Here is a 24,818-nt window from a genome sequence, read left to right as displayed (position 1 = left end):
ACTGGTGCTTTACAGAGAGTAAATGGGACAATGAAAAAGGAGGATTACCTCCAAATTCTTCAGGACAGCCTAAAATCATCAGCCCGAAGGATTGATTGATTGATTGATTGATTGAAACTTTTATTCGTAGATTGCACAGTTCAGTACATATTCCGTACAATTGACCACTAAATGGAAACACCCGGAGAAGTTTTTCAACTTATTTAAGTCGGGGTCCACGTAAATCAATTCATGGTTGGGTCTTGGGCACGGTTGGGTGTTCCAACAGGACAATGACCCCAAACACACATCAAAAGTGGTCAAGGAATGGCTAAATCAAGCTAGAATTAAGGTTTTAGAATGGCCTTCCCAAAGTCCTGACTTGAACCCCATTGTGAACATGTGGACAATGCTGAAGAAATAAGTTCATGTTAAAAAACCAACAAATTTAGCTGAAATGCACCAATGTCAAGAGGAGTGGCCAAAAATTCAACCAGAAGCTTGCCAGAAGCTTGTGGATGGCTACCAAAAGCACCTTATTGCAGTGAAACTTGCCAAGGGACATGTAACCAAATATTAACATTGCTGTATGTATACTTTTGACCCAGCAGATTTGGTCACATTTTCAGTAGACACATAATAAATTCATGAAAGAACCAAACTTCATGAATGTTTTTTGTGACCAACAAGTATGTGCTCCAATCACTCTATCACAAAAAAATAAGAGTTGTAGAAATGATTGGAAACTCAAGACAGCCATGACATTATGTTCTTTACAAGTGTATGTAAACTTTTGACCACGACTGTATATATGCATACTGAGGTTGGGTCGCGGGGGCAATATTAGCAATCAGAATTATCTGTGGATTTAAAAACAATTTTATACCTACAACATTTCCAAGAAATTAGTCTGCAGTTTCCTACTTCACTTATTTCACATATTTTTCCAACAATGCACACATTTGCAATGAGATTTTATTTTATTTTTTTAATTCATAGGTCTTTTATTTGGTATACATTTTACTGAAATATAATTTATATATTCTCAAGTCACACAAATCACTGCCATTAAAGTGCAATAATCACACCAATAGCAGCTTCACTCTTATTTACATGAGTGATCATGTGAACATACTGTATAGCCTATGAGTGTACTATTAATTCAGCAAACTTGTCTACGTCTCCTCTTGAGGGCTTGCCTGATCCCGGACTTCCCCCTGCCCCGTGCCGTCTGGTATTTTCTCGCTGTGAACATAGTATTTGTAACAGAAGTTGTTTGAGCTCAAAGCAAAGTCCAATATGTCGACATGTTTTTTAGGTCTCACCTGTCTGCATCCTTCTCAGCCTGTACCGGTAAGTTTAAAAAAAAAAAATATGAGTGCCAAAGTTGGAATAAAATGTTTCAATCACGTCTTAAAGTTGTACCTTTGGTTTCTGTGGTGAGAGACCACTAATCCTCCTGGGCACGCTGAGCGTCTCGAATGAGTGGCTCCTCACTCTGATGGCTCTCTAGCAATACATGTAAAGAAATTATTATTGCGTAATTCATATACTACACCTTATACAATATTTATATGTTTAGTTTTACTCCTGTATTTACAATATTTATTTAATTTTCTCTCTATTATTTTTTAAAGAAAAAGCAAGGTCAGCAACACTTGTGTCCTTCTTGTAATGTTAATATAAATTGCACAGGCGCTACCAACACACAGACCGGTTTCGATAAGGTCTTCGTCAGTGTGCAATTTTTTAACAGGAAGTGATGCACTTAAGGGTTGGAATTGGGGGTTAAATCACCAAAATGATTCCCGGGCGCAGCCACCGCTGCTGCCCACTGCTCCCCTCACCTCCCAGGGGGTGATCAAGGGTGATGGGTCAAATGCAGAGAATAATTTCGCCACACCTAGTGTGTGTGTGACAATCATTGGTACTTTAACTTTACTTTTAAATAGTCACAGCTGTGGTCAATCAATTGATATAATAAATCAAGAATTTCAAAAATGAAAGTGCACAAATAATAGTCAAAATGGAAAATTGTACAAAATAACTCAAAGACTCAGCACAGTGTCATAGGAAAATCAAGTAATAATTAAAAAAAAGAAGTAAAAAAAAAAATCAAAAATAAGTACTTTTTTAATGTAAAAAAAAAAAAGTAAATTTTTTTTTAAATGCAAAAAATGTCCCTCCCCAAAAAATTGGAGTAAAAAATAAAAACAATTCAAAAAAATGTATAATATTTATATATATTTTTAATTATTTTTTAATAACCTATGTTAAAAAAGAAGTGACATTTTTTTCTCTAAATGTAAAAAATTTACAAAAAATGTCACAAAAGAAAAAATTTGATTTTTTTCTTTTCTTCTAAAAATCCATCCATCCATTTTCTACCGCTTAGTCCCTTCGGGGTCGCGGGGGGCGCTGGAGCCTATCTCAGCTACAATCGGGCGGAAGGCGGGGTACACCCTGGACAAGTCGCCACCTCATCGCAGGGCCAATCTTCCAAAAATTACAAAAAAAAAAAAAAAATTAAAATATGTATTATTTTTTAACTTACCTTGATTTGGTTTTAGAATGCAATTAAACTAAACAAAGAAAAGAAAATGAGGGCATATATTTCTTTGTTTTCCTTTATTAAAAAAAATCAGTAATTGTTGAGATATGGATAGAGGGCAGGATTTAATAAGATCTGCTTCTTCCTACTCCTTTTCAGACATGTTTAATTGGGTAAAAGTGATGTCCCTAATGTAACTTGTTAAGCATGTTCAAAATAGCCATGATGTAAAGGGGGGAAATGCCAATTATGGAAGCTGGGAAGTCCAGTGGTTCACCTTAAAGTTCTCAATAAAACCCCCACTCCCTTCGGATCCCCCTCTGACACTCTCAGCGCTGGAAGAGGGTGATGGGTCTCCCACCATGCACTGGGAGCGAGTAGATAGCTCCGCCTGCAGACTCTCTAGAAGTGATGAACGAGTGCGCAGCTTAGTGAGAAAAAAAAAGAAGCAGCATGGGTGAAAACCAGAGCTTAGAGCAAAATGGACATTGTGAACAAGACATAATGTCCTTTTACCTCCAGTCTGCTGAATTGCTCTGCTTTATAGCAGGAAATCTCCGCATTGATGAGCTTAGTCAGGAGGAATTCTCTCAGCAGGGAGCGCTGAGGACAAGACAGTTGAGGTATAGCTGGATAATGATGATTATTGCACAGGTTGCAGAACTCTAAAATCAATCAATAAATGTCACTGCTTCTATACATCAGTGAAGATTGGAGGATCTGGAAGGACAGGACCAAATGGAGGAACATCCTCTCTGGCTGTGATACATATCTGTAAAAAGGAGGAATTATTGTCAATAAGTAAATCCACTGGACACAACAATCTGTATCAAAAAGTATGCCTTGAGTTGACTATGATAATAATGTTTAATTTTTTCTTCCTACAAAAAAATAAAATTTGATCCAATTTTGATGTTTTTTTCTACTCCATTAAATGTAATAGCTATTTTCATTTAACATGCCTACAACTGAACTTGGTTTATCTTTAATACGATCCAATTCAAGAGCTTTACCCAAACTCTGCCTTTGCAAATATAATTATATTCGGTTTTCATTGACACTGTAACATTTAAACTAGGGCTGTCAAAGTTCACGTTTGAACTAATGCGATTAATTACCAAACATTACCGCATTAATCATGTATGTATAAACGCTGATTATGACCACACAAGCTACTTTACCTTAACCGTGGATGGTTTCCTGAAAGTGGAGCAATTTGCTTTACGGCAGTGGTGTCAAACGTACGGCCCGCGAACAGGTTTTATACGGCCCGCGGGATGAGTTTGCTAAGTATAAAAATGAGCCAAAATTTTTGAATGAAACAAACTGCTGTTCTAAATGTGTCCACTGGATGTCGCAATAGCAATTATTTGTATCTTTGTAGATGATGCTATGTATGAAAAAAAATAAACCACATGATGTTAGTGCACCAGTCGAGGGAAATTATCAAACTACATAACATACTGTAATTTGATTTTGATATTTTTTTTTTATCTTGATAGATTGAAAATTAACACCAATGAGTTGACTGATGAACATTATCACATACCGGTACTTTATTCAGAAAGTATAAATAACGACAAATAAAGATAAAATACTATTAACCGCAGCATGAGATTATGATTTGTAAATTTTCAGAATGTGCTTGTTCTATTTCTAAACAAAGAAAACAATCTAAAGTTGTCTTTATTTTTAAATTATCGTGCCGTGATTTTAACAGTCCGGCCCACTTGGGAGTAGATTTTTCTCCATGTGGCCCCCGAGCTAAAAGGAGTTGGACACCCCTGCTTTACGGTCATCAGCAGGTCAATGCATATGTAAATGAGTGCGACGAGTGTGCTCGCTGGCAAATTAAAATAAACCCTGACTGGACTTTGGAAAAAACTGCTACCAAGTTTTGAATAAATAAATCATGTGCATTTTAGTAAAACATCTTAAAAAAATTATCGAATGACATTCTGAATATGAAATTGTATTTGCGGTAAAATATTGCGCTCTTTTTTTAAATGTGTTTAAATTAGGGATGCAAGTATTGTGCTGCGATTAACCCCGATTAATCTACATGCAAAAGTGTGAATAATCCGATTCGAAAAAAATGTAATTGTTTGACAGCACAAATATAAACATAAAAATAAGAATGAAAGTAAAAAAACTCAAATTCAATTTTTTTTTTCAATAAATGTAACAATTGATTTAACTGTAAAATGCTTACACTAGAGTTTAACTTTTGAACTTTGAGTAGACTTGTTTTATTTGAGCATCCATGGATGTAACTATATATGCATTCTGTAGTTATATACTGAATATACTACTGTATATATGGACTGGACTCTCACTTTATGAAGTTGGACCACTCCCCCTACTAGCCTCCTTATGGGTCCCTTCCAAGGTTTCTCATTGTTGCCATTGAGTTATTTCTTGCCCAGGTGAGGGATTAGAGCCGAGCATGTCTTTGTGGTTTGTCCAGCCCTTTGAGGCATTTGTGATTAACGCCTATATAAAAAAACTTGATTTATTGATTGACTATAATAAAATGTATACTGTAATATATACACATTGAACATTGGTATATACGTTTATCATGTATTCTGTTGTTGATAAAAAATCACATTATTACATCTGCGTGATGGGCTAGGATATTATAAGCTTTTGCGTCTTCCTGCTCCTTTTCGGACACACGCCATGTTATTTTCTTCTTTTTTTGTACTTTGTTAAGATTTAATTTTTGGTTGTTGTGATCGAAACAAAGTAAAAAAAAAAAATTAAAAAAAAGAGATCAATGCAAGAGTTGTATCAAACATTGTGCTCTGATTTAAAAAAAAAAAAAAGCATTCTTTTTGACAATAAAATAAAACAAAATAATATAAAATAAGCTAAAAATAATGAAATTACATTTTTATAACATTTTATTTGATAAATATTTTAGCTTTAACATGCCTATATTAAATCTTGACTTTTTTTAAACCTAATGTTTGTCATTGCGATTGTCTGAATTTTTAAAAATTACATTTGAAAAAAGATCATTTTAATGCATTTCATGAATTTGCCGAGGAGATCTTTTCACAGTTGTTGTTTAACAGAAACAACAAGAATGCTGTTCTGATATTTAAAGCATGCATACTGTATACAGTAGAAGTCAAAAATCTGGACACACGTTCTTAATATATTCAATCCCAGTATGTTGCACTACAAAAACAATAATAACACAAATATTGTTCAGTTAATAAAACTGTCAGATTTACCCGATACGCAGCTTGTCCTGTGTCTTCCATCTCCCTCGGAAGCTTCCGTACCACGATGAAACAGTGCAGGAAGTGTGACTTAATGACATCAGCTAGGAAAGGTGTGTGACCCTCTTGGTAGACCAGCGCCACGATGTCATTGCCAATATGTCTCTTTCTTTGCAGCTGTGGGAGGACGAGGAGAAAACTGTTAGCGTTTATGTATTTTTTTTCTCTCCGTATTTCTTATTTAGAGCAGAAGTGAGTTCACTGACTTGCTGTGGGTCTCCATCCGTGAAGGGCAGCTTGGTCGCCACGTGGAACATGATTTCTTTCCTGTGAAATGAAGTGACCAGTGCTTGGCTTCCTGTCTGGCCATGACATACATCCAGGCCTCCTCTAAAGCTGAGGATTAGGATAAAATGTCACATATCTGTACTCTCTTTTTGTGTCTTTTATGCAATCACTTTCATACCCAGTGAAGCCTTGCAGCTGAACGGTGTCGCCTAAAATGGACAGGAAGTCTGTAAACTCTTCACTTTCCTCGTCGTTACCGAGTATGTCCTCCTCGGTTAACTGGAGAGAGATATCAGTGTGTGTGACAAAGTTATAATGTGGAAAATAAGGGTGTCCAAAGAAAAATGCATTTCATCTTTTAGACTACCCAGTATACTATTTGATTTGTTTCGGGAGGATAAAATACGCTTTTAAATTTGCACAACCTAAATGCTGTCAAACAAGACGTGGATGGAGCAATATGATTTGATTTTGGTAAAATAAATAAATGTATATAAATATAAATTTGTATAAAGTAGCAGCACTCTCTCAAGCTATTAAACCAAGGGTCCACAAACTTTTATATATATATATATATATATATATATATATATATATATATATATATATATATATATATATATATATATATATATATATATATATATATATATATATATATATATATATATATATATATACAGGTAAAAGCCAGTAAATTAGAATATTTTGAAAAACTTGATTTATTTCAGTAATTGCATTCAAAAGGTGTAACTTGTACATTATATTTATTCATTGCACACAGACTGATGCATTCAAATGTTTATTTCATTTAATTTTGATGATTTGAAGTGGCAACAAATGAAAATCCAAAATTCCGTGTGTCACAAAATTAGAATATTACTTAAGGCTAATACAAAAAAGGGATTTTTAGAAATGTTGGCCAACTGAAAAGTATGAAAATGAAAAATATGAGCATGTACAATACTCAATACTTGGTTGGAGCTCCTTTTGCCTCAATTACTGCGTTAATGCGGCGTGGCATGGAGTCGATGAGTTTCTGGCACTGCTCAGGTGTTATGAGAGCCCAGGTTGCTCTGATAGTGGCCTTCAACTCTTCTGCGTTTTTGGGTCTGGCATTCTGCATCTTCCTTTTCACAATACCCCACAGATTTTCTATGGGGCTAAGGTCAGGGGAGTTGGCGGGCCAATTTAGAACAGAAATACCATGGTCCGTAAACCAGGCACGGGTAGATTTTGCGCTGTGTGCAGGCGCCAAGTCCTGTTGGAACTTGAAATCTCCATCTCCATAGAGCAGGTCAGCAGCAGGAAGCATGAAGTGCTCTAAAACTTGCTGGTAGACGGCTGCGTTGACCCTGGATCTCAGGAAACAGAGTGGACCGACACCAGCAGATGACATGGCACCCCAAACCATCACCCAACCATGCAAATTTTGTATTTCCTTTGGAAATCGAGGTCCCAGAGTCTGGAGGAAGACAGGAGAGGCACAGGATCCACGTTGCCTGAAGTCTAGTGTAAAGTTTCCACCATCAGTGATGGTTTGGGGTGCCATGTCAACTGCTGGTGTCGGTCCACTCTGTTTCCTGAGATCCAGGGTCAACGCAGCCGTCTACCAGCAAGTTTTAGAGCACTTCATGCTTCCTGCTGCTGACCTGCTCTATGGAGATGGAGATTTCAAGTTCCAACAGGACTTGGCGCCTGCACACAGCGCAAAATCTACCCGTGCCTGGTTTACGGACCATGGTATTTCTGTTCTAAATTGGCCCGCCAACTCCCCTGACCTTAGCCCCATAGAAAATCTGTGGGGTATTGTGAAAAGGAAGATGCAGAATGCCAGACCCAAAAACGCAGAAGAGTTGAAGGCCACTATCAGAGCAACCTGGGCTCTCATAACACCTGAGCAGTGCCAGAAACTCATCGACTCCATGCCACGCCGCATTAACGTAGTAATTGAGGCAAAAGGAGCTCCAACCAAGTATTGAGTATTGTACATGCTCATATTTTTCATTTTCATACTTTTCAGTTGGCCAACATTTCTAAAAATCCCTTTTTTGTATTAGCCTTAAGTAATATTCTAATTTTGTGACACACGGAATTTTGGATTTTCATTTGTTGCCACTTCAAATCATCAAAATTAAATGAAATAAACATTTGAATGCATCAGTCTGTGTGCAATGAATAAATATAATGTACAAGTTACACCTTTTGAATGCAATTACTGAAATAAATCAAGTTTTTCAAAATATTCTAATTTACTGGCTTTTACCTGTATATATATTTATATATATATACACAGTCGCGGTCAAAAGTTTACATACACTTGTAAAGAACATAATGTCATGGCTGTCTTGAGTTTCCAATAATTTCTACAACTCTTATTTTTTGTGATAGAGTGATTGGAGCACATACTTGTTGGTCACAAAAAACATTCATGAAGTTTGGTTCTTTTATGAATTTATTATGGGTCTACTGAAAATGTGACCAAATCTGCTGGGTCAAAAGTATACATACAGCAATGTTAATATTTGGTTACATGTCCCTTGGCAAGTTTCACTGCAATAAGGCACTTTTGGTCGCCATCCACAAGCTTCTGCTTGAATTTTTGATCACTCCTCTTGACAAAGTTGGTGCAGTTCAGCAAATTTGTTGATTTTCTGACATGGACTTGTTTCTTAAGCATTGTCCACACGTTTAAGTCAGGACTTTGGGAAGGCCATTCTAAATTCTTAATTCTAGTCTGATTTAGCCATTCCTTTACCACTTTTGAAGTGTGTTTGGGGTCATTGTCCTGTTGGAACACCCAACGGCGCCCAAGACCCAACCTCCAGTATGATGATTTTAGGTTCAATAATAAATTCATAAAAGAACCAAACTTCTTGAATGTTTTTTGTGACCAACAAGTATGTGCTCCAATCACTCTATCACAAAAAAATAAGAGTTCTAGAAATTATTGGAAACTCAAGACAGCCATGACATTATGTTCTTTACACACAAAGGTCTTAACTCATTCTCTTTCTATGCCACATCAATATGGAATGCGCTCCCAACAGGTATAAAAGAAAGTGCATCTCTATCCTCCTTCAAAACCGCAATAAAAATTCACCTCCAGGCAGCTACAACCCTAAACTAACACCCTCCCCGGATTGTTAATAATCAAATGTAAACAATCAAGTGCAGATACTTTTTCTTATGCCTTCTGATCTCTCTCTCTCTCTCTCTCTCTCTCTCTCTCTGCCCACTACTTGCTGTCCATATCCTACCAAGTCAGACCTACACTGTTCCAATATCCATTTCTCTGTTCTCAATTGTTGATGACTGATGATAACAACCAAACCTAACCCCCCCCCCCCCCCCCCCCCCTCCACACCCCGGATTGTAAATAATGTAAATAATTCAATGTGATTATCTTGTGTGATGACTGTATTATGATGATAGTATATATCTGATAGTATATATCTGTATCATTAGTCAATTTAAGTGGACCCCGACTTAAACAAGTTGAAAAACTTATTCGGGTGTTACCATTTAGTGGTCAATTGTACGGAATATGTACTTCACTGTGCAACCTACTAATAAAAGTCTCAATCAATCAATCAAAAACAAGTGTATGTAAACTTCTGACCGCGACTGTATATATATATATATATATATATATATATATATATATATATATATATATATATATATATATATATATATATATATATTAGAGATGCGCGGATAGGCAATTATTTCATCCGCAACCGCATCAGAAAGTCGTCAACCATCCGCCATCCACCCGATGTAACATTTGATCAGAACCGCACCCGCCCGCACCCGCCCGTTGTTATATATCTAATATAGACGATGCAAGGCATTAGTGAGGTTATAAAGCTTTTGCCTGTTAAAGAAAGGAGACTGATCCAATGCAGCACAGACATTCGCGTGCCACGCTGTCACGACCCAGACGCACACCAGTGCGCAATCATATAGGAGCCGCGCTGAGCGCACCTCCAAGCGCGTCTCGCTGCCGGCGACGGCCGGGTATGGGCCCGACGCTCCAGCGCCATCCATTTTCAGGGCTAGTTGATTCGGCAGGTGGGTTGTTACACACTCCTTAGCGGGTTCCGACTTCCATGGCCACCGTCCTGCTGTCTATATCAACCAGGGTGAGCCCCACCCCTTTCGTGAGCGCACTGCGCGCGGAGTGACCCCTGTTACGCGCCCCGGGCAACAGGGGTGGCGGGCAGGTAAGCTGCGCGGGCGGAGCGCGCGGAGTGACCCCTGTTACGAGCCCCCGGCCACGGGGGTGGCGGGCAGGTAAGCTGCTTACCTGCTGCGCGTGACGCCGGCCGCGGCGAAGGCGGACGAGGCGGGGTGTCGGTGCGGTGGGCGCGGTGGTGACCCTGGACGTGCGTCGGGCCCTTCTCGCGGATCGCCTCAGCTACGGCTCCCGGTGGGGCCCTCTCGGGGGAAGGGCCCTCGGTCCCGGACCCCGGCGAGGCGTCCCTTCTCCGCTCCGTAAAAGTGTCCATCTCTTTTTCTTTTTTTTCTTCTGTTGTGGCATATGCTGCAGGTGCCTGCTCGTTTTTCGTATGTAGGTAACAACATTTAACTATGTATATATATTTTCGAATTGGTTTAACTGCCACCCGCCTGAATCTATTTAAAATCGAATTTTTTTTTATTTCAACCGCCCGACCCGACCCGACCCGCGGATAAAATCTAATTTTTTTTAATTTCATCCGCCCGATCCGCGGATAATCCGCGGACTCCGCGGTTGTGCCCGCAAACCGCGCATCTCTAATATATATATATATATATAAATATATATATATATATATATATATATACATATAAAACTATGATGATTTGAGGCGGCCAAGGACCATTTGGTTTCAATTCATTTCAATGGGCGACACTGATTTGAAAAACAAGTGTTTTGAGTTAAGAGCTCCGTCATAGAGCAAATTAAGCTCTTAAGTAGAGGTACAGCTGTGTTACCATTATTTACTATGGGAGAACAATAGTGTTCGTCCTTAAAAGTGCCACTGTATTTCTCATGGTGTCATGAAATGAGCGGATGAAAACCACAATTCAGTTCATACCTGATCTTCCTTCTGGTACAATACGCCAAACTTGAAATTGGAAGACACTCTGTGTTCATCGAATGTACTTATTAGTACTGGAGCCTCAAGCATGAGAGAGGAAAAAAAAGTATAAGCACTGACAGGTTATCGAAATTATGTTCAAGACATAAGACATAAGACATACCTTGAGGTAACTGACCACTTCAAACTTTGAGACAGTCACTCTGTCACACAGCATCTAAAAGTAATATGGTTATTATTTGGCAGTCGCTCCAGGTGTAAGTCCTGCACTAAATAAATCTTTTGGACACCTTGGGCCAAAATAAGGTAAGTCCCTGTTGTGTGTTCAGATTCTTTTGTTCTCAGTTATACATGACACTTGTTCTCAGCAGCCCCTCAGCCAGTGCCAGATATACTGTCATACATCAAACTAACACAATACCTTTGCCAGTTCCACTGCGGAAGGAATGCCAGGAAAGAGCGACAGGGAAAAAACTCCATGCAGAGAGCATTCTTTCATCCTATGAGACAAGAAACACAATGTAAATAACATTTATTTGTTTGATAAATGTAATTGTCATTTAGTATCACCTTAGTATGACTCTCATTCTATTGTCCTCCTCCTCCAAACACACGGACAGAACCAGAGGCCCTAAAGAAGGATCCGCCGCTGTGAATGAATGGTGATACTGGCAAGGAGGAGGATTAAAGGTAAGAAGACAATGAGTGTGTATAATCGAAGACACCATCAGATTTATACATGTTATTCATACATGTAGCAGGCTGCCTCAGCTTATGCTCACATCCAGACTTAGATTGGTCAGATCTAGTCTGATCGCTTGGTGCCAAAACTCAAACTATCTATCCTCTACAGCAGTGTTTTTCAACGTTTTTTGAGCTAAGGCACATTTTTTGCGTTGAAAAAATTCGGAGGCACACCACCAGCAGAAATCATTAAAAAACAAAACATAGTTGACAGTAAAAAGTTTAAAGTCAATTGTTGGGTATGAGTTTAAAGCAAAACCAAGCGTGCATCAATGTTGCTCTTGTCTCAAAGTAGGTGTACTGTCACCACCTGTCACATCACGCCCTGACTTATTTTTAGTTTGTTGCTGTTTTCCTGTGTGTAGTGTTTTAGTTCTTGTCTTGCGCTCTTAATTTGGTGGCTTTTTCTCTTTTTTTGGTATTTTCCTGTAGCAGTTTCATGTCTTCCTTGACCGCTATTCCCCACACCTGCTTTGTTTTAGCAATCAAGAATATCTCAGCCTTCTTTGTGGGGACATTGTTGATTGTCATGTCGTGTTCGGATGTACTTTGTGGATGCCGTCTTTGCTCCACAGTAAGTCTTTGCTGTCGTCCAGCATTCTGTTTTTGTTTACTTTGTAGCCAGTTCAGTTTTAGTTTTCTTCTGCATAGCCTTCCCTAAGCTTCAATGCCTTTTCTTAGGGGCACTCACCTTTTGTTTATTTTTGGTTTAAGCATTAGACACCTTTTTACCTGCACCCTGCCTCCCGCTGTTCCCGACATCTACAAAGCAATTAGCTACCGGCTGCCACCTACTGATATGGAAGAGTATTACACGGTTACTCTGCCGAGCTCTAGACAGCACCGACACTCAACAACAACAACACATAATGTGCAGACTATAATTACTGGTTTGCAAAAAAATATTTTTAACCCAAATAAGTGAAACTAGATGATCTCCCACGGCACACCAGACTGTATCTCACGGCACACTGGTTGAAAAACACTGCTCTACAGCAGTGTTTTTCAACCACTGTGAAAAACACTGCTGTAGACAATATCTCACGGCACTAGTGTGCCGTGAGATATTGTCTGGTGTGCCGTGGGAAATTATGCAACTTCACCTAAATGGTCCAAAAAATATTATTTGCAAATCAATAATTACAATCTGCAAATAATGTGCCGTTGTCTAGTGTCTGTGCTGTATAGAGCTCAGCAGGGTAACCATGTAAAACTCCATATCAGTAGGTGGCAGCAGGTAGTTCATTGCTTTGTAGAAGTCGGAATGCGTCGAGGGTGGTTTGTCGTGATCCCAATATGCAGAGCACAGCGGGAGACGGCGTGCAGGTAAAAAGGTATGTAACGCTTAAACCAAAAATGAACAAAACGGAAAGGAAAGGCAATGAAGCATAGGGATGTCTATGCAAAAAAAAAAGTAAAACTGAACTGGCTACAAAGTAAACAAAAACAGAATGCTGGACAACAGCAAAGACTTACAGCGTGTGGAGCAGAGACGGCGTCCACAAAGTACATCCGTACATGACATGACAATCAACAATGACCCCACAAAGAAGGAAAGCGTTCACACAACTGAAATAGTCTTGTTTGCCAAAAGAAAGCAGGTCAGGCAATAGCACTCCAAAGGAAGGCGTGAAGCTGCTACAGGAAAACACCAACAAAACAGGAAAAGCCACCAAAATAACAGCGCAAGACAGGAACTAAAACACTACACACAGGAAAACAACAACAAACTCAAAATAAAGCACGACAACCTGGTGGAGTTTCATTTTTTTATGTTTTCTGCTGGTAGGATGCCTCTGTATTTTTTAATGAAAAAAATGTGCCTTTGCTCAAAAAAGGTTGAAAAACACTGCTCTACAGGAGGGGCACATGCCCAGACAAAAATTATTTGGCTGTATTATGGTGTAAAAAAAAAAAGGTTTGGAAGAGCGACACCTCTGCCAACATAACAGCAGTCATTAGCATTACAGTATTGTGTTAATGTTGTGTTTTATTAATCTCCTGCCTTCCCTTTTATTTTGTCCCTGCATTTTCTCCCCGTTGTGCCTCTTTTTTCAGTTCACTCTTCCTGGGTGAGGGGCGGACCTTGAGGCACACCTGCAGCTAATCAGACAGCTGTGCCTTGCTGGTTATTGTTTCCTGTTCCTTCCACGTCGCATGCATTCGCTTGACCTCCAAGTCCGGGTACGTTTTTTCGCCCTTGTTATGATACACCTAACCTCCGTGTGTTTTTCTTTCCTCCCTGAGGTGGAGAAGATATGTGCTGTGGACTTTTCCTTTGCTCAGTGTGACCTGGCCTTTCCCCCTGCCGGCCTCTGAGGTTACTGCTTATCGGCTTTGTTACATGGTGTGCGTTTTTGCCCCATCACCTTTTGTTAACCTTTTTGGTCCTAATTAAAGACTCTCCTTTTTTTGATTCCATCTTGCCTCCCGTCTCTGCATCTGGGGCCAACACCTTGACCAAGTCCTACCAGTTAAGATGCAAAGGAGCGACATCTCTGCCAACTCAAGCACAGCCATTAGGATGGAATTCCCCTTGTCAGCATTGCAGTATCATGTGGCAACAAGGACCGCTGTTAAGGTGCAAAAGAGTGACACCTCTGTCAACACAACAGCAGCTATTAGGATGGAATCCCCCTGGTTAGCATTGCAGTATGGTGTGGCAAGAGTTATTGCTATTAAGATACGAAGGAGCAACGCCTCTGCCAACTAGGGCTGCAACAACTAATCGATTAAAATCGATTATAAAAATAGTTGGCGATTAATTTAGTCATCGAGTCGTTAGATCTATGCCATGCGCATGCGCAGAGGCAATTTTTTATTTTTTATTTTTTTTATAAACCTTTATTTATAAACTGCAACATTTACAAACAGCTGAGATTGTCATGTCTGTGTAATCATGTTTTGTTTTAAGTCATGTTTTGTTTAGTTTCTGGCTTTTCACTCCCTTGTCTTGTTTGCATGATTACCCATTAGTTTCACCTGTTCCACGTTTGGACTCATTGTGCACTCTTGTTTGTCACCATAGCAACCATTAGTTTTCACCTGTCACATCACGCACCTGTTTCACGTTTTGAGTCACGCACCTGTTTTCGTTAATCATGTCTGTGTTATTTAAGCTTTTCATTTTCTGTTGTTTGTCCTGGAGTCATATCTTTTCTAAACCTGCTATCCCCTCGTTTCAAGCCCTGTTCACGATCCCATGCCACAGTAAGTGTTTTTATTTCGTGTTCAGTTTCTGCCTTTGTGCAAGTTTTGTTTTCATTCGCCAAGTTTTTTTTACCTCCGCCAAAGTGCGCGCTTTTCGTTTATTCTTTTTTTTGATAAATAAATCATGTACCCACCTTCAAGCCATGTCCGATCCAAATTCTCTTGCATCTTGGGAAAACAAAAACTCCATAGTCCAAGTCATGACAGAGATACAATAATCAAAATAAGTATGGTGCCAGTATGCTGTTTTTTTTCCAGTAAAATACTGGAAAGGATATAAATGTAGTTTGTCTCTTTTATCCGATTATTAATCGATTAATTAAAGTAATAATCGACAGATTAATCGATTATAAAATTAGTTGTTAGTTGCAGCCCTACTGCCAACACAACAACGGTTATTAGGATGAAATCTTTCTCGTTCGCATTGCAGTACTTGGGGGCAAAAACGACTGCTGTTAAGAATTAAATGAGTGACACCTCTGCCAACACAACAGCAGCTATTAGGATGGAATCCCCCTGGTTAGCGTTGCAGTATGGTGTGGCAAGAATTATTGCTGTTAAGATACGAAGGAGTGACACCTCTGCCAACTAGGGCTGCAACAACTAATCTATTAAAATCGATTATAAAAATAGTTGGCGATTAATTTAGTCATCGATTCGTTAGATCTATGCCATGCGCATGCGCAGAGGCAATTTTTTTAATTTATTTTTTTATAAACCTTTATTTATAAACTGCAACATTTACAAACAGCTGAGAAACAATAATCAAAATAAGTATGGTGCCAGTATGCTGGTTTTTTTCAGTAAAATACTGGAAAGGATATAAATGTAGTTTGTCTCTTTTATCCGATTATTAATCGATTAATTGAAGTAATAATCGACAGATTAATCGATTATAAAATTAGTTGTTAGTTGCAGCCCTACTGCCAACACAACGGTTATTAGGATGAAATCTTTCTCGTTCGCATTGCAGTACTTGGGGGCAAAAACGACCGCTGTTAAGAATTAAACGAGTGACACCTCTGCCAACACAACAGCAGATATTAGAATGGAATCCCCCTGGTTAGCGTTGCAGTATGGTGTGGCAAGAATTATTGCTGTTAAGATACGAAGGAGCAACACCTCTGCCAACTAGGGCTGCAACAACTAATCTATTAAAATCGATTATAAAAATAGTTGGCGATTAATTTAGTCATCGATTCGTTAGATCTATGCCATGCGCATGCGCAGAGGCAATTTTTTATTTTTTTATTTTTATTTTTATAAACCTTTATTTATAAACTGCAACATTTACAAACAGCTGAGAAACAATAATCAAAATAAGTATGGTGCCAGTATGCTGTTTTTTTCCCAATAAAATACTGGAAAGAATAGAAATGTAGTTTGTCTCTTTTATCCGATTATTAGTCGATTAATAGAAGTAATAATCGACAGATTAATCGATTATCAAATTAGTTGTTAGTTAGAGCCCTACTGCCAACACAACAACGGTTATTAGGATGAAATCTTTCTCGTTCGCATTGCAGTACTTGGGGGCAAAAACGACCGCTGTTAAGAATCAAACCAGTGACACCTCTGCCAACACAACAGCAGCTATTCGGATGGAATCCCCCTGGTTAGCGTTGCAGTATGGTGTGGCAAGAATTATTGCTGTTAAGATACGAAGGAGCGACACCTCTGCCAACTAGGGCTGCAACAACTAATCTATTAAAATCGATTATAAAAATAGTTGGCGATTAATTTAGTCATCGATTCGTTAGATCTATGCCATGCGCATGCGCAGAGGCAATTTTTTTATTTTATTTTATTTTTTATAAACCTTTATTTATAAACTGCAACATTTACAAACAGCTGAGAAACAATAATCAAAATAAGTATGGTGCCAGTATGCTGTTTTTTCCCCCAATAAAATACTGGAAAGGATAGAAATGTAGTTTGTCTCTTTTATCCGATTATTAGTCGATTAATAGAAGTAATAATCGACAGATTAATCGATTATCAAATTAGTTGTTAGTTAGCGCCCTACTGCCAACACAACAACGGTTATTAGGATGGAATCTTTCTCGTTCGCATTGCAGTACTTTGGGGCAAAAACGACCGCTGTTAAGAATTAAACGAGTGACACCTCTGCCAACACAACAACAGCCATTCTGATGGAATCCCCCTGGTTAGCGTTGCAGTATGGTGTGGCAAGAATTATTGCTGTTAAGATACGAAGGAGCGACACCTCTGCCAACACAACAACGGTTATTAGGATGAAATCTTTATTGTCCGCGTTGCAGTACTCTGGGGCAAAAACGACCGCTGTTAAGAATTAAACGAGTGACACCTCTGCCAACACAACAGCAACCATTCGGATGGAATCCCCCTCTTTAGCATTGAAGTATCACTATCTTTGAAGACCTCAACGGCGGAGCAGGCGGAAGACGGTAGATTTAAGAACTACCCCAACGGCTGCGATGGCGGAAGAAGGCTGCAGCAGAAAAGGGTCCCCAGTCGTCTTGGACTCCATGCCACTGTCAAGGATCGTGTGGTGACTGTCTGTGCACCAGTCTCCCCACGTTAAACAAAGTCATGCACAGACACCCTCCATAAAGGGATACACCCCTACCAGGAGGATCGTCATACTCGTTCGAGTGACCGCCGATGATGATGATCATGTATGGAATCCCCCTTGTCTGCATTGCAGTGTTGTGTGGCAAAAAACGACCGCTGTTAGGATGCAAATGAGCGACACCTTTGCCAACACAACATCAGTCATTAAGATGCAACCTCCCTGGTTAGCATTGCAGTGCTTTGAGGCAAAAACGGCCGCTGTTAAGATGCAAACAAGTGACACCTCTGCCAACACAACAGCAGTCATTAGGATGGAGTCCCCAAGGTTAGCAATGCAGTATTGTGTGGCAAAAACGACCACCGTTAAGATGCAGTGAAAAGAGACCTCTACCAGCACAACAACCGTCGTGAGGATTGAATCATCCTTGTAAGCATTCCATTTTGTTGTATCAATGGCCAAGGGGGCACCTGGACTAAAAAGTGCATAAGTCCTGTTGTTATTTGTTAGAGGCTACAGTGTTCAATCTTCCTAGGAAGGTGTGAATTGACAGAATTGTACAGTATTTGAGGTGTAGGTGGTATGTCGACCTTGGCGAAGATGGCTTCCCTCATTCCCCTTTCGAACCGTCTATAATCCCGGTCTGGCTGTTTTGCTACACAATAGAACGAAACCATTCCTGTCTGGACATGCACCCCTCCTGTACAGGATGAATAGTTTGGGTTTTCGCACAAACCACTCAGAGTAGATCTGACCAACCTACGGTAAGGTAAGTCTATGGGCATGAACTGATAAGGCGGTGTCTTCTAAGACAAACTGATCAGTCCAGTTGCGAATGATTGAATGTCCTGAGAATAAATGAGAGTATTATTATTTTTTAATGATGATTAAAACATCATTATTTTACTTTTTTTATTAAAATGACTTTAAACATATTTTTTTAATATCACAATGCCATATGAAAGATTATTATGTGTTCATGATACAGAGGAGGAATTATAAAGCTTTCCAGGAACGCCATCAAAGCGTTCTCCAAAACCCAAAACCAGTGAAGTTGGCACGTTGTGTAAAGATGGACTGATGTAAAGTGGAAAAGAGTTCTGTGGTCTGACGAGTCCACATTCAATATTTCTTTTGGAAAGTGTGGACGTCGTGTCTTACGGAACAAAGAGGAAAAGAACCATCCGGATTGTTATAGGCACAAAGTTGAAAAGCCAGCATCTGTGATGGTATGGGGGTGTATTAGTGCCCAAGGCATGGGTAACTTACACATCTGTGAAGGCACCATTAATGCTGAAAGGTACATACAGGTTTTGGAGCAACATATGTTGCCATCCAAGCAACGTTATCATGGACGCCCCTCCTTATTTCAGCAAGACAATGCCAAGCCAAGTGTTACAACAGTGTGGCTTCATAGTAAAAGAGTGCGGGTACTAGACTGGCCTGCCTGTAGTCCAGACCTGTCTCCCATTGAAAATGTGAAGCGCATTATGAAGCGTAAAATACCACAACGGAGACCCCGGACTGTTGAACAACTTAAGCTGTACATCAAGCAAGAATGGGAAAGAATTCCACCTTAAAAGCTTAAAAAATTGGTCTCTTCAGTTCCCAAACGTTTACTGAGTGTTGTTAAAAGGAAAGGCCATGTTGCACAGTGGTAAAAATGCCCCTGTGCCAAATTTTTTGAAATGTGTTGCTGCCATTAAATTCTAAGTTAATGATTATTTGCAAAAAAAAAATTAGTTTCTCAGTTCGAACATTAAATATCTTGTCTTTGCAGTCTATTCAATTGAATATAAGTTGAAAAGGATTTGCAAATCATTATATTCTGTTGTTATTTACGATTTACACAACGTGCCAAGTGCTCAGTGCCAGAGCTTGGTCCGCATTGCCGGCAGTAAGTCGGACACGTTTCCAGTGAGGGTTGGACTCCGCCAAGGCTGCCCTTTGTCACCGATTCTGTTCATAACTTTTATGGACAGAATTTCTAGGCGCAGTCAAGGCGTTGAGGGGATCCGGTTTGGTGGCTGCAGGATTAGGTCTCTGCTTTTTGCAGATGATGTGGTCCTGATGGCTTCATCTGGCCAGGATCTTCAGCTCTCGCTGGATCGGTTGGCAGCAGAGTGTGAAGCGACTGGGATGAGAATCAGCACCTCCAAGTCCGAGTCCATGGTTCTCGCCCGGAAAAGGGTGGAGTGCCATCTCCGGGTTGGGGAGGAGACCCTGCCCTAAGTGGAGGAGTTCAAGTACCTCGGAGTCTTGTTCACGAGTGAGGGAAGAGTGGATCGTGAGATCGATAGGCGGATCGGTGCGGCATCTTCAGTAATGCGGACGCTGTATCGATCCGTTGTGGTGAAGAAGGAGCTGAGCCGGAAGGCAAAGCTCTCAATTTACTGGTCGATCTACGTTCCCATCCTCACCTATGGTCATGAGCTTTGGGTTATGACCGAAAGGACAAGATCACGGGTACAAGCGGCCGAAATGAGTTTCCTCCGCCGGGTGGCAGGGCTCTCCCTTAGAGATAGGGTGAGAAGCACTGTCATCCGCGGGGAGCTCAAGGTAAAGCCGCTGCTCCTCCACATCGAGAGGAGCCAGATGAGGTGGTTCGGGCATCTGGTCAGGATGCCACCCGATCGCCTCCCTCGGGAGGTGTTTAGGGCACGTCAGACCGGTAGGAGGCCACGGGGAAGACCCAGGACACGTTGGGAAGACTATGTCTCCTGGCTGGCTTGGGAACGCCTCGGGATCCCCCGGGAAGAGCTGGACGAAGTGGCTGGGGAGAGGGAAGTCTGGGCTTCCCTGCTTAGGCTGCTGCCCCCGCGACCCGACCTCGGATAAGCGGAAGAAGATGGATGGATGGACAACGTGCCAACTTCACTGGTTTTGTGTTTTGTACATGTTTAGTTCATTTGGCCATTTGTATGCTTAAAAATGCTTAATTTATTATTATTGATAATGCCTGAATAGAAAATATGCAATGTGGTGAAGTCACAATATTTAAAGCGCAAAGTACGGCTCTACATTATTTCTTAAGGGAAAATTTGCTTCAGTTTTCATATGAATTGGTTTTCGACTAAAGTTTTGGAATGGATTACTAACAAAACTGATGCACCACTGTATTATGTCGTTGTGCATGCTGAAACCATAATTAAAATTTAAAAAAACAAGTGGAGTGCCTCACATCCTACCATGTATTTGTAGGTAGATGGAACACATCAAAAGTACATAAAAGGACTGTATTATGAAGCTGACTGACCCGTGAGCGGAAGAACTGGCGGTAGATTTTGGCCTCGCCATCTCTTTCCATGATTTCGTAGCCATCTGCTTGGAGGCCGTGATGGGAGGAGGTGGGACTGACGTCTGCAGACCTCTCCAAAGGAGGGTCTATCCAGTAGCCCCCCAGCTTTGATGGAAGGACGATTGGCAGCTCTTCACCTCCTGTTAAAAGCTGGGACTAAAACAGACGATGTCGAGGGCTGATGTTGCTTTGAATGCTGAGAGGAAACTTTTTTTTTTTTTCAATTGGACTAACCTTAAGAGGCAGAGGGAACTCACATCGCTGCTCATCAAGTCTGCTGCCCTGATGGAGAAAAGATGCACCAATGGTGACCTCCAACTTCCCGCACGGATCACAATAGTTTACCTGGAGTTTTTCTATGATTTCAAACAGTTCCGTCTCCTGATACATGACATGACCGAGACGGAGAGGAAAAACATAAATAAACAATATTAGAATGCAGTTTGTGAGGTCCAGCTATAGGGAAATATGATAGCACCTTCTGGCTGATGCTCGCAGACAGGACCGGCTTCTTCTCATTGACAGAAGAGTCCAACATGTCCACTGTGTTCTTTGCAGACTCGGCTCTGCAGCAACAGGTGCATTGAACACAATCACATTCCAGCTCTTGAAAAGAAGGCATTTATGTATCAATAAATGTGAAATAAAGCCTCACCCTGGCTCAGTGTCCACACTATAAACAAGAAAGCAAGAAAAGCTCACACAAATGACTATTACTGGTGTTAATTATTCATTCCCTTACCTTAAACGCTGTTTTCACTCACCTTGTCAAACTTCTCTTTCTGGGGATGGCTGCGTCTTCACTCTTGTCTCCCTCCATGATTGTACCGTACACGCAAGTTTGCAGTACAGTCAATCACAACTGGTAAAGGCACCGGATTAATTCACTCAATAATTCCATCACTCCTCCTCCATGACCCCCTACCTTTCTCTCTCATTTAAAGCTTCCCTTCCCTCCTTCTTTTCTTTCCTGCTGTCACTCAGGCAGCATTGACTATCTTATCAGGCACGGTCACATGATACCACAAATATTACCAACTGGCTTCTGCAGTCAAGTCTCAGACAAACGCTTGAGCAGGCGCTTGAAGACGGACTTGTGAATAAATAAAGGAAATGACACATGATACATGATTTTCTGCCGGGACCTGTTACCCTTTGAGAGTCACTAAAGATCATCAATTATTGACAGCAGCACAGGGAGGGTGAGGAGATAGCCAGCAGGGGAGGGTGAAGTTGGTCTTAGTAGAGGTGCAGAGAGACAGGGTGGCAAGACAGAGAGAAACCACAGCATTTGCACTGCACAACCTAATGAAATATGCCGAAAGTTGTCACTTTGCAGAGAAACATGATTAACGTTGTAGTTTGCTTTGTGCAAAACAGCAATGCACTATATTAATGCTTGCCCCTATCTAAACATTGGAGTAACCAAATATTAAAAGCACTTTCCAGTATGACAGTGCAACCACTACACGCAAAGCATACTGCACTGTAAAATATCGCCGTTTTTAAAGTTCAATCAATCAATCAAAGTTTATTTATATAGCCCTAAATCAAGAGTGTCTCAAAGGGCTGCACAAGCCACTATGACATCCTCGGCTCAGATCCCACATCAGGGCAAGGAAAAACTCAACCCAATGGGCTACAATGAGAAACCTTGGAGGGGACCGCAGATGTGGGGACCCCCCCTCCCCCACTGGGCGACCGGTGCAATGGACGTCGAGTGGATCTAGTTAATAGTGTGAGAGTCCAGTCCATGGTGGGGCCAGCAGGAGATCATCTTGAGTGGAGACAGGTCAGCAGAGCAGATACGTCCCCAACTGATGCACAGATGAGTGGTCCACTTTGAACAGCTAACGAATCATCTGTGGTCACCTAATCTGTGCCCCCACTCTCCACGAAGGAGCAGAAAAGAGACGGCAGATCAACTGGTCTAAAAGAGGGGTCTATTTAAAGGCTAGAGTATACAAATGAGTTTTAAGATGGGACTTAAATGCTTGTACTTGTCACACCTGGGTGAAGTCTTGTCTGGGTTTCGTCTGTTGTCATGTTGTCTTGCCATTTCCTGTTTTATTTTGAAAGATTAACTCTCCCTCTCGTTTCAGGTCACTTGCCCTTCCTCCTGTTTCACTGGTCTGACGTCTCTCCTGATTGCCTGATGGTTCCCACCTGTGTCACACTCCCTCATGTGTATAAATGTCTCGTCCTCCTCTTGTCTTGTGCCAGAGTGTCTCGTTACTTCATGTGCGTACCTCCAGCGTTCCCTTGCCATAGCATTGTCCACAGCCACGTTTCTTGTATCTTTTTTGGATCCATGGGAGTATTTTGATTTGTAAGTTTTCTCAGGTAAGAATAGCTTCCTAGTAGTGATGGGTTGATGAGGCCTCATGAAGCGTTTCGACACATTGCAAAACTGTATTGATACTGTGTCGATACTGTGTCACTAAATACTGACATCTGCTGGACATTAAAAATCCCTACAGGCAACCTATGAACCGACTCAACTGACACTGATTTTATGACCTAGTACAGTGGTTCTCAAATGGGGGTACACGTACCCCTGGGGGTACTTGAAGGTATGCCAATGGGTACGTGAGATTTTTAAAAAATATTCTAAAAATAGCAACAATTCAAAAATCCTTTATAAATATATTTATTGAATAATACTTCAACAAAATATGACTGTAAGTTCATAAACTCCGTGAAGCACAAGCTCAGGTTTGTCACTAAAATGTCTGTCAAAAAGAACTGTGAAAAGAAATGCAACAAGGCAATATTCAGTGTTGACAGCTAGATTTTTTGTGGACATGTTCCATAAATATTGATGTTAAAGATTTTTTTTTTGTGAATAAATGTTTAGAATTAAGTTCATGAATCCAGATGGAGCTCTAATACAATCCCCAAAGAGGGCACTTTAAGTTGATTATTACTTCTAGGTGTAGAAATCTTTATTTATAATTGAATCACTTGTTTATTTTTCAACAAGTTTTTAGCTATTTTTATATCTTTTTTTCCAAATAGTTCAAGAAAGACCACTACAAATGTGCAATATTTTGCACTGTTATACAATTTAATAAATCAGAAACTGATGACATAGTGCTGTATTTTACTTCATCTTTTTTTTTTCAACCAAAAATGCTTTGCTCTGATTAGGGGGTACTTGAATTAAAAAAAAATTCACAGGGGGTACATTGCTGAAAAAAGGTTGAGAACCACTGACCTAGTATATACAATAATATAAACCAAGTCATTGTATTTCATTTAGGATTATTTCACAACTTCATTTAAATAAAAATATATTTTTTGTCTTTTTTAGATACAGTCAATAAATAATGTGAACATGTATCATAACATGGAAATCTAAGAGAACGTGTTGTGAATGAGGATGCTTGTGGACCTGGAAATTATTTTTTATTTTTTTTTACACATTTTTATTAAAAAAACACAACAGTTTTTCCAATGTATTCAATTTTAGACGCTTTCTCTTCTTAGTTATTATTTCTCCGGCTGTAGAAAAGACCCGCTCACAGGGCACAGAGGAGGCGTCAGTGCGACACAGTTCGTGTATCGGTCATGTGACCAAAACAGCTCATGATCGGTCACGTGACTTTCTAAAAGCGGTACGCGCACCGACACAGGGTTTTGCTCTATGAGCTCGACGCATGCGCCGATGCATCGGTGTTGCCGGACCCATCACTACTTCCTAGCATCACCTCCATTGGAGCGGCTTTTGTTATACTTAGTAGTTTTTTGTTCATTGCCCCTTTTTCCCTCCGTAGACGGAGCGTTTTTGAGTTATTGATATTTTTGTTAGTTTAGAGCTCAGGTCAGTTGTGTTTTTATAGCCTGTTTGTTTCTCCTGTTTTGGACCCCTTCC

The 24,818-nt window shown here is 40.3% G+C and overlaps 1 protein-coding gene across 1 annotated transcript; it reads right to left on the bottom strand.

The window, feature by feature from the left end:
• Window positions 1-1,081: 1,081 nt before the first annotated feature.
• rap1gapl (RAP1 GTPase activating protein-like) lies at window positions 1,082-21,764 on the bottom strand. Its single transcript, XM_061946835.2, has 19 exons — window positions 21,709-21,764; window positions 21,600-21,617; window positions 21,423-21,510; window positions 21,290-21,325; window positions 21,179-21,226; window positions 20,903-21,100; window positions 11,709-11,806; window positions 11,560-11,638; window positions 11,302-11,355; window positions 11,136-11,219; window positions 6,227-6,327; window positions 6,027-6,156; window positions 5,773-5,937; window positions 3,231-3,302; window positions 3,047-3,133; window positions 2,808-2,957; window positions 1,405-1,488; window positions 1,305-1,324; window positions 1,082-1,224 (listed from the first exon to the last, which is right to left on the bottom strand). Exons 1-19 carry the CDS (start codon window positions 21,762-21,764, stop codon window positions 1,155-1,157), a joined length of 1,638 nt encoding a protein of 545 aa, XP_061802819.2. The 3' UTR covers window positions 1,082-1,154.
• Window positions 21,765-24,818: the final 3,054 nt, after the last annotated feature.

This window comes from Nerophis lumbriciformis, linkage group LG04 (assembly GCF_033978685.3).
Source record: "Nerophis lumbriciformis linkage group LG04, RoL_Nlum_v2.1, whole genome shotgun sequence".
In the NCBI taxonomy this organism is placed as follows: domain Eukaryota; kingdom Metazoa; phylum Chordata; class Actinopteri; order Syngnathiformes; family Syngnathidae; genus Nerophis; species Nerophis lumbriciformis.
Note: the sequence above shows the minus strand (reverse complement) of the source record. Positions and strands in the feature narration are given on the sequence as shown.